We start from the raw sequence: 10,822 nt of genomic DNA, 5'->3' as shown, positions 1-10,822 counted from the left end.
CTCTGATTGTTTAGATGCGATTTTTTATATAAGTATGTAACTCCTCTATCGATGTATGCAGATGTATTCAAAAGCAGTAATCTGTCAAAGTAAAATTTGCAGATGTTCATGAAAGGTATGAAGCCTTCGGCATAGCCGAAGACAGCGCTGCTCTAACTTGTTTCTATATATTTTTGTGATGTTGCTTTGACCATGGCTTGAACCCATGCGTTGCGGAGTGGAAGCGCGCACTGCTTACCACTACACCATAGCGGCCGACAATTATTCTGATAAAAAACTTGAAGTTTTTAAGAAAGTTTATTGAATTTTGTTTAAATATTGCACAGGGTTTGAAACTAGAGTTTATACGGTTTAGTTACAAAATACACTATTAAAAAGTAATATGTATAAATTAAATAACAGAAAAAAATATAGGTTTAAAACTTGTCTATATGTGTTCAGGTTATAATTTTTCAATACAGCGTAAAACAAATATGGAGAACTGGAATTCAAAAGATTATAAGTCTATTTTTTTAATTTTACAGGAACTGAATATGCCTTGAATTTAAAGGAATTGAATAATTAAAGTCCGGTACATACATATGTACGCAATATAAATTTTAAGCCGTATTTAAAAGCGCAGTTAGTCAACGACGTAGCGTAAACGTAGATGGACGTACGTAGCAGCATATGAAATTTACTGTTGATAGAGCGAGAGAGAAGCAACGGCAACGTCACCGCCATGTGGTGGTGAGTTTTGGTTAACACGCGAATCCCATAAGGTTGATCGTGTCTGCGTCAACCTACGTCTACGCTACGTCGTTGACTGTTTGAGCTTTAAGAATAGTTGCCTAACTTCGACAATTTTTATGCGATCGCAATAAATGCGGTACCAGTTTATTTGAAAATGGGTTTAATATTAGATAGTGCTACATACGTATTTTGAAATTGTAGGAATAAGTTTTGGTCAAAAGATAAAAAATTAAGAAAAAATTTTTTTTTATTTGCCCGATGAAAACTTCCAACAATCCAAGTCTGACAATAGATTATTATACCTATAAACCCTCTCCTCACAACCTGTTCGATCTTTAAAATTGAATGCAAACCAGTCATCATTCAAAAGCTGATAAATCTACAAAACCGTACTTTCTGATCTAAAATTACAAGTCGCGATCTCTAAATGATTTTTGAAAAATCTATAAAAATATTTCCAACAAAACACAATAAATTTATTGTAATTTTTATATTTTTTAACATACCTCTTTATGTCATTTATTTTTATTGTTTTTTTAAGTAAATGCGCTTTTAATGAAATTTACATTATGTAAATATTTTTGATATACAAATGCATACAACTGTACACTAATATGTGTATGTATAGATCTCTAAAAAATACAAGAGTGCATTGAGTAACCAAATATTTGTAAGTAAGTGTTTTCATGCTTCTTTATGTTTGTAAATATGTTTTCATTTATGAAAATGGGCGCACGAAGGAACAATAAATGCGATAAAAATATTTCTGCTACGGTAGAAAAAATTCGTTTGTTTTATTTTTTAAATTGATCTCCGTTCATGGACTATTTATGTAAGTAAATATGTGCATACATATGTATCTAAGTTTGGCCATGTTCCACACTAAAGGCTATTTGTTTAATTGCGAGACCCCATATATTGCAGTAATTTACATGTATGTATATATAATTTTTTGTACATACATTAGCTGGATCAATTGACTAGGTGGTTATTTCTGCACTTTGTCTTTTAAATCTATAACTAACTAGCGTTGTTGTAATGCTACACCGCAAATGTTGCTACTTTACATTTATATTCTTACTTGTTTATATGTATATTTACAACTGTAAATTAAGACATACAAATATGTAAATGCATGTTATTATGTTCATGCATAACTACATATTAACACACTTATGAGCGTCTTAGGTTTCATTCCTATATTTTAGATCAACTATGCACTTCTATTCGCATCGCAGGTATTGCTCATCTTTCCTTGTCTATGCTTTCCAAACTTTGTTGAATAGGTCCATGAACGAATCGTAGATCATGAAGGTAATGGCTACATCCAGGCAAACACGACCTAGACGCGGCACTGTGCCCTTGTAAAATGCTGTCACACCTTCATTACGCCAAATCTGCAAAGCACAATCCGCTGTGTTCTTATACTTGGCTGCCTCTAGACCCTGCATGCGTGTCTTCACCACATCAAGTGGTGTATTGCCGAACACTGAGGCCGCACCAGCTACCGCACCGAAAGCACCCACTACTAGCTTAGGCACATGCTTATTCGGATCTTCACCCTTATAGAGATCCTTCAGCGATTCCATTACGAAGAAGCGTATCGCTTGATTCGAGCCCTGCTTGAGAATGGTGGGTGTAAGTCCCTTGTAAACACCGCCAAAACCTAAAAGCAATGTGTGAATAAAGCGAAGACTCTAAGGAAGTTTAAAACCTAGATACCAACCTTCCTGTCGCACGATTGTGCTGACGCCATGGAAGAAACCGCGATATTGCGGATTCGCACTACGCTGGTCGTTAATGAATTTTACTTTGACAGTCTCCATGGGTGTAACAGCTAAAATGGCTTCACAGACACCGGCACCAAGACCACACAAAAGTTTGCCTGAATTGGTGAGCTGATTGTTCTTGTCGGCCATGTTGCTGCGCAGGAATTCGAAGGCACCAAACCTGAGAGAAAAAAAAGGAATAACGGTACTACATAAGTAATCTAGAATCTTTTTTGGATTCTTTTCCAAACTTACCGCGCCGCCGATTTGGGAATACTGCCGTAGAGTAAAACGCTCAAGCCACGATATAGACCAAAGAAACCGTTAGATTTGACAGTCTTCTTCACACAGTCGGCAATGCCATTGTACTTTTTGTTAGCACCTGTAATTAAAATGGAAAGCTATGTCACTAAGAAAGTATTTTCAGGTGAGGCTCAGAATCCCATATGGGCTTTCCAACGTTGACAAAAGTTATTATAATTCGTCGTTACTGTAATTCGAAAAGCCAGCTCGGTCACGCTGAAGTGCTCTATTGCAAGTATTAGCAGTACTGAAAGCTCGAATAGACCGATAATTAGGTTAGAGGCACGCTCAAGCAAGTGTAGAGCAACAATCCTATGCTTAGAAGAGACTTTGTAAAGAAGAATGAGGAAACTTAACGGTGACAGTCAGAGATTTGATGTAAGAAAAAGTTGTTCGCTTACTATTCTCTTCTAGCAGCTCAAATTGGTAATGGTTACCAAATCCTGTGTTGAGGGTAATATATTTGGCTGACTCTTTTCTCAATGTGGGAAGGAAAGGTGATGCCTACTTACGGTGACCATTCGTACCGATTTTGGCGGGACAGTACCGATGATAAAATTGTCCCGCTGAACATTTTTTAAAACTCGGGACATATAAGTGTGCGGATTTTTCATAATTGCACCGATTAAGTCCCGATTTTCGGGGTTTTCTTTATTAATTTAATGCGAGTCTCCCTTTACTATGATCCAAAAACAATTTTTCTGAGCCATAAATACGATACTTATTTTCTGTGATCTTTGGTTATGTGTTAATGCCTATCCTTCTTGCTTAATTTTTCTTAAGGTTTTAGTAAACGTTAAGAATTTGTTAAGTTTGTTGTTTTTTAATAAAACAATACTAACATGAATTTAGTGAAATTATAAAAAATAATACTAATTTATTAACCGACTTCAAAACTAGGAGGAGGTTATCGATTCGTTCGTATATATTTTTTATGAATGTTGCAGCATAACTTTGGACCACGTTAAGCTAATTTTGTAATAATTTTTTTTAAGGAAAGGTGGTATCACAGAGGTGGTCACATACTAATTTGGCTTAGATCCGATCATTGGATCATGAAGAAACTAACGGTACCCTTAATATTTTATATAAGAATTAAGCTCGGTTTTTTGCTTAAAAGTTACTTGTTTTCCATTTGTTTTATTTGAAATAAAACTGTGATACAAAATGTTTTCTATATATAATTGCTCAGTCATACGACTTAGTTAGGGCGATCTGAAGCAGTGAAAGAATTGAGCGGTACATCAAAAAGTGGAAGCTCCACAGATTATCCAAAAAAATCGGTGAAGTAGGTGAAAAAATATAAGCGTTTAAACATTTTCTTCACTCATTCTATACATAATTACTGCTTAGTTAGGGCGATCTGAAAAAGCTACAGAATCGAATTATACGCCAAATTAAAGTGTAAGCTCCGCAGGTGATTCAAAATTTGTCATATTTCAAATCGGCGAAATCGATAAAAAAAATATAAGTGTTTAAACATTTTCTTGACTCATTCTCAACATATCTATACCTATATAAATGCTCAGTCATACGACTTAGTTAGGGCATTGCATAAACTGTTATACGTATTGTTGTTTCCTAGATCAGATGTGCGCCGTCAGTCTCAATATGGGTGTCTTAAGAAAGAAGTTCAAGAAGGTGTTAGCTTCAAAATATTATGAAGAGGGTTGCCACCTGTTTGAAAAGTCGAATTTAATTAAATTATAGAAAATCTAAATGAAATATTCAAACATGGGTGTGAAATGAAAACAAAATCTTCAGTATGAACATATGATATATCTTTTAGGTGTTTGAAGAATGTTGATACCTGTTTGAAAAGTCAAATTTAACTTCATTCATTAATTGAAGTATGTATCACCCTATCGGACTAAGAAGGTTTAAGAAAATTTCAGTTTGAAAATTCTTTTGAAGAGGGTTGCCACTTTTTTGAAAAGTCGGATGTAGTTAAATTATGCACATGTTATATGTAACATTATGAATGTAAAATAGAAGACTTTAAAAAAAATTTAGTTTTAAAATTTTTTTATTGTTTTAAAAGGGTTGCCACCTGTTTAAAATGTTAAATTAATATTAATTTAATTATATGAATTGTTAAAACATGGCTATCAAACGAAATATATTTTGGAAAGTTTTAGTTTACATATATGTACTTTTTGAAAGAATTATCATCCGTTTTGAAATTTGAATTAAAATTAATTATATTCGATTTGTGTGAAACATTTCAATACATATATTGTTCAAAACTATAAAACTAAATGCCTTTCACCATGAAACGCCTCGAATTTCCAGTGATAATTCGTTTGCGATTACGATTAAAAAAGCCCTTGTACAGATATTGTCCAAAGATGGACCATACATTTAAGTAGCTATGAGTAGAGTAAGACTCATTTTATTTCGTACTTCAGTTTAAATACATAATATTGCTTAGCGCTTCTTTACGGCATTCACCCGAATTTCGGGCGTTAAAACGAGTGCCGTTTTATTCTACAAACAAAATTGTATGTTCGGATTCGATGTTTTAGAAATGTTTTGTTAAAAGATTTCCCTTTCAACCCCAATAAATTGCCTTGTAACAAGCCGAGCCCAACTCACTTACCCTTTTCATCCAACTGCAATTGTGTCTTTACATATTCGGTGGGAAAGGTAATACAAATTTCAATTCCTCCAGTAATACCACCAGCAACAATGCCTTTCACACCTTTGTTGCCCGCTGAAGGTGCTGCTGCGCCGGTATTCGCCATCCAAGGCCGTTGGCCGAATGGATTTATGAAGGCTGAATTTACACCTTTACGTTCCATATTTATCTTAAAGCTGTGCGAGTTTTCGAGTTATACGGATATGTGTGTTTGTTAGTGCGGGGAACGATGGTTCTGTAAAGAAACGAAACCCGTTACTACGTAAATTAATAAACATAGGTACATATTAGGGATGTTAATTTTTCGGCTTTTTCTGATCCCGGCTTTTCGGGATGACGTTGTCACAATCCCGGGATCCCGGGATTAGTCCCCGGGATTTAAAAACTTATTACTTTTCAACAACTTGAATCGAAAAAATTGTTTCTATATTGTTTGAGAAGCTCTCCTACCATGAAATAAATCAATTTGCAAAAGCCGGAAAAAAACATTTGCTTGTAATTAAATTGAAAAATTATATGGCTCACTTGATTTCAAACGTTTTTTCTTTGTTTTGAAAAATTATAAAAACTAAATTGGGGGAAACAACAGGAACCACGGTTTTATTGTGTTAAATTGCAAAATATATGATATATAAATGTAAATTTAAAAAAACGGAGATTTTTGTGAAAGTATTAGCAAATTTAAGTGCATTAAAGGTTTCTGAGACGTTGTTTACTTTTACTTGAGAATTGCCAAAATTGGCAAATCCCAATTAGCTGTTTCTGGAACGTGCCACATGTGTTCACTACTTCGTCATGTGATAAAAAGAAAAGCTGGCAGCACTCCGCAAGGTTGCAGAAATCTCTTAAATTATATTCGAAAAAATATCTTAATATGGAAGGAACTGCTTTACACTGTCAAGGAAAAAAATTGCAAAAACTCAACGCAATTTTTAGCTACTTCGATCTTGCACTTTATTATACTAAAATTAAAAATTTTTTGGGTCTAATTAAAAAGATTGCACTTTAGGTGAAACCTTGCCGAATTTTTTTAATTTTTGTACAAAGTTTGATCCAAACCAAGAGATCTACCACATTTTTTGAAATCTACCACATTTTTTCCCAGATTCTACCACACAGAATTTTTTTAAAGTCCGATCACTGCACCAGAGATTAGCATTTCCACCTCGGCTCAAATTAAAGATATTGAATAACACTACAACGTACTTGCTATTCGAGTGATATAAAATTAGGAGAAGGATGCACAGCTGCATGCAAATAAAAAAATGCAATCAAAATGCAATTCTTAAATTGAGTAGTCTACTTGCAAAGTGCGCTATGTAAAATTTTTCGATTTTTAGTTTTTGGTGGATTACGTACCTGTATTTAAAGTAGTTTCATATCCTCTAACAAAATCTTTTTATATTCTGAAAAAATAGCATCAAATGTTAACTCTTCTTCCAAAAGTCGCTATCATACTTATTTGTAAACTTGCAAAAGTATCCATCTTAGAAAACTGCTTTAGGTCGTATAGACTGTTAATGTTATCTTATGTCATGTTATGTTATGTTATAATTTTATAAGGCTCTTATTTATCCCAATTTTCAGGTAATAATAAAAAGATTCAAGAATGCTACTTGTTGTCGTAGTCGTTTTTTCCAATTCATGGCTTTCTATTATAAAATTACTTAACGCTGTTTGAAAGTGGACTACTCAATTGAGATGTTAATTTTTTGTTTTTTGTTTTTTAACAGTGAAATCGTATTTTTCGTCTTAAAATCTATAATATTAGTGCAATAAAACATACAACAAATTTTTTTCTAGAACAAATCCGGTGGATTTTGCATGTTTTTTTTTTTGAAGAACACTATTTTTGACCAAATTTTTTAAGCTCATGGAGTAATGGTGGCTTAATGCCAATATTTTTCCGTAAAAGGGAATTACAAAAGCTTTCGAAACTATTTTGCTTCATATCAAAATGTTGCTTCTATCGAAAGCGCTACGATTAATTCGCATGGATTGTTCATAAAGCACACTGTGCGGCAGCCGATATAGGGCTATCGTCCTCTCAGCCGACGATATAGGACTTTTTTTTTTTGTTGAATCATAGATTGTGTGGCATCGATTGTAGATATTTCTAAATGTCAGTTTCTAGTATCGACCTTATTTGCTTGATGAAATCCTTATATAAAGATACGAGTATCACACAAATTACTAATTGATTTAGACATTCAAGGCAAATAATGACTTACTCCATGACGATTTTCAATTTGAACATTAGAGTAACATTTTTTGCATGTCTTAATCGAGAATGGAAGACACCTATTTTTTATTTCATCATGCTATTTGAAAATCCCGATAAACATTTTCCGAAATTTTTAACTTACAAAAAAGTATGTACCGTTTTTAAATTTTTTGCAGTTCAACTATTTGCCAGAGAAAATCAATTAAGTAATCAAAATGTGCGTAATTACCTCGCCTTTGTATTAGAGTTTGAGATAGATTTAAAGAAAAAAAATTTGCATTCAAAAATTGCATTTTTTACATAAAGTAGCACTGACAGCGCATGCCTGCGCTATGGAACCTTATGTACGCAGGCATGAAAAAACTTGAATATAAACAAAAATTAAAAAATAAAATGTAATTTTTAATGAAAAAAATGTTTATATAAATTTATCTCACACTCTAATGCGAAGCCGAGGTAATTACGCACATTTTGATTACTTGACTGATTTTCTCCGACAAATAGTTTATTAACTGCAAAAGATTTAAAAAAGATACTTTGTGAATTGAAAATTTCGTAAATTTTTTTTCGATTTTCGAATATCATGATGATATTTTTCGATAAAAAATTAAGAAAAATATATTTCGCACCAAATAAAATATTGAGATGTAAATTTTGTTTGGAATCACCGATATGCAATAATAGACCTTTTCAGTTCAATGCTTACATTATTAGGCATCTCCGGGATATGAATCTCCCACCATGGAATTCTGGCATATAGAGTGCGACGAAATGATAAGATCAACCCAGTAGTTTGGATAACAAATATTTTATTTCAAATGGAACAGTTGAAATTTGTTTTTAATTTTTTCATTTTCCATTACCTTTAATTGCTTTATAAATTTGGGTTGAAATGGAGGTTTGAAATTCTCCATTAAATTTAGATCGATAGAACGCGCTGGCACCGATTTTTGGGTCCTCTCTTTGTAATCTACTGGCATGAATTGTTGGGAATCCAACTGAAAGTCTTATTAGCATTTTCAGGAAGCAGTCAGAGAAAACACTCTGGCACCCTAACTATTCATCCGAGCTGATGAAAAGTGGAGTTTTTGAGTACGGCTGGAATTGAAATCGCCTTACACATCAACGAACCTCCGCTAGAAAAAGCGCATTAAAGCTTGAAGAACTAGGGGCCGATTTCCGGATTACCTTTTAAAATTTATTTAACTTTTAAAGTTATAGAGTGCTTTGACTGCCGGTCAGATTTGACCATCACATGCTTATAAGAGGCAGTCCATAAAGCAGTCGATGTGCTTAAAGCGAAGTTAAGATTCAATAAGTTACAATACTATTTTTGTTATCTTAACTACTGACCTTATAATTTTGGCGCAATAGTTTTATGCACTTATTTACCTAAACGTACTTGTTGAAAAATTTTAACGGTACATTTCCATGACCCGAATAATTTTTTTCTCTCTAATTTTTATATAGAATTTTTTATTACAAGGTTACCATACCAAAAGCATTCTCGTCCGCGCATATTGTGCTAATATTGAGCTGGTCTTATCAGTTGGTCCCACCCTTATAAGTGTTAAGTTAGTTTTGCTCTTCAAAAGAACGGAGCTACGAGTATTCTATCAAGACAGAAACAACTGAAGATGGCTATCACTCGAACTATTTATGTATCGAACGCAGGGTAGTACTTGAAGAGGCTGGAACTACTCATTAATCTCCCAATAGCGGGACCATAGGTTACAAGGTCTTATCGAGTGTATTGTGCGAACGAAGAAACCCGCCGTCAACGAAGAGATTGGGCCTTATCAGTGAGGCAAATTCACGATAGATCAGATATTCACAGTACGCCAAATCTTGGAAAAGATGTCGGTGTCGAAGAAATTGTCTTTATTACGCAATTTCCGAAATTGGTGTCCGCGCGCAACTAATAAAATGACGTTGAGCAATACAACCAACTCCGTAAGAATTGGGAATGTCCTCTCCGAGCTGTTTGATACCAAACGAGGTTTCAGATAAGGTGACTCGCTTTCTTGTGATTTCTTTAATCTACTGTTGGAGAAAATAATTTTGAACTGAACCGCACAGGCACAATACTTTAGAATACTATACAATTGCTGGCGTATGCCGACTGCATCGACATTATCGGTAAAAGAAGGGCTCGGAATTAAATCGAGAAGCAAAACGAATGGGTCTGGTGGTGAACGAGGAAAAAACTAAGTAGCGCCTGTCCCACGTCACTGTTGAAAGTTACGAGCTTAAAAAGTAGACGCCTTCGTTTATTTGGGAACCAGCATTAACACTTATAATAATCTCAGCCTTGAAATCCAACGGAGAATCGCTCTTGCCAACAAGTGCTACTTTTGACTGAGTAGGCAATTACCAGCGTTACCAAGCCACTCGTGTATGGCGCGGAGGCATGGAAAGATTTACGTGCCTTTGCGCATTGGCAATGGCGAATACCGCAGACGCTTTAACGTCCATTAAGAAGTAACCAAAAATTCGAAACATGTGTCATTACAAAGCGCCTTCTTTCAAAAGAGCACCTGTTTTTGAAAGTTATATACGTCCACTTTTGGATGATTCTGCTCACATGGGGATGAAAACTAGCCCGCTTCACTGGTGTGGCTTCATATAATTGTCAGAGAAATTGTGGTCTTATATTCCTAAAAATTTTTAAAACATCCTATACATAAATATCGTCGCTACCATGTCAAACTATCGAATGTGCAAAAATGCCTTTTTCATTTTGGATATCTTGCGCATGCGTTTAGAATGATACATCATTTAAATCGATGAATTTCTAGTCTTTTTAGAGGCAGAGGTACTGGCTTTAACAAAGTGTCGAATCCCACACTTTTTCCTAATGACAACAACATTTTTTACATCAGTTTGTTTGCTCTCCTGAAAAGTGCCCACAGTTCACAGTTTTGGTTGGATACAAAGCGCGAAGATCGGAGACAGTCCAAGCCGAAAGAGGGAACTTATTTCTGGACTACACCTTATACGAGTAAACTATTCGTATCAGTAGAAACTCAAAAGTGCATATCGGGCACGTTCTTCAAAAATTTATTAATTGAAAGTTTCCGGTTTTGCAAAAAAAATATCAGAAACTTATTCAAATAGCCCAATTCTGTATCGGTGACAAACATTTTTTTACTGACA

At 34.4% G+C, this 10,822-nt stretch overlaps 2 protein-coding genes across 2 annotated transcripts in view; both read right to left on the bottom strand.

Moving 5' to 3' along the window:
- LOC108363246 (tricarboxylate transport protein, mitochondrial-like) overlaps nucleotides 1–1,927 on the bottom strand; it is a 4,428-nt gene extending 2,501 nt beyond the window's left edge. Inside the window, exon 1 of the mRNA XM_017616543.1 lies at nucleotides 1,906–1,927. Coding sequence (XP_017472032.1) covers nucleotides 1,906–1,927 — 22 coding nt within the window. The remainder of the gene's footprint in view (nucleotides 1–1,905) is intronic.
- Nucleotides 1,212–6,823, bottom strand: LOC108363241 (tricarboxylate transport protein, mitochondrial-like). The gene is made up of 5 exons (XM_017616535.1): nucleotides 6,802–6,823; nucleotides 5,404–5,677; nucleotides 2,757–2,883; nucleotides 2,459–2,682; nucleotides 1,212–2,398 (listed from the first exon to the last, which is right to left on the bottom strand). Exons 2-5 carry the CDS (start codon nucleotides 5,603–5,605, stop codon nucleotides 1,992–1,994), a joined length of 960 nt encoding a protein of 319 aa, XP_017472024.1. The 5' UTR covers nucleotides 5,606–5,677; nucleotides 6,802–6,823; the 3' UTR covers nucleotides 1,212–1,991.
- Nucleotides 6,824–10,822: the final 3,999 nt, after the last annotated feature.

The sequence above is a fragment of the Rhagoletis zephyria genome, unplaced genomic scaffold (genome assembly GCF_001687245.7).
Source record: "Rhagoletis zephyria isolate East Lansing unplaced genomic scaffold, Rhagoletis_zephyria_1.1 Rzeph_scaffold_01226, whole genome shotgun sequence".
NCBI lineage: Eukaryota > Metazoa > Arthropoda > Insecta > Diptera > Tephritidae > Rhagoletis > Rhagoletis zephyria.
The sequence above is the reverse complement of the archived record's forward strand: the minus strand, read 5'-3'. Positions and strand labels throughout refer to the sequence as shown.

Excerpts from the sequence above, each read along its gene's own strand:
- LOC108363241 (XM_017616535.1), bottom strand. The coding sequence starts at position 5,605 with ATGGAACGTAAAGGTGTAAATTCAGCCTTCATAAATCCATTCGGCCAA. Across the intron at positions 2,683-2,756 it reads ATTCCCAAATCGGCGGCGCG|GTTTGGTGCCTTCGAATTCC; the intron begins GTAAGTTTGGAA and ends TTTTTCTCTCAG. Across the intron at positions 2,399-2,458 it reads CACAATCGTGCGACAGGAAG|GTTTTGGCGGTGTTTACAAG; the intron begins GTTGGTATCTAG and ends CATTGCTTTTAG.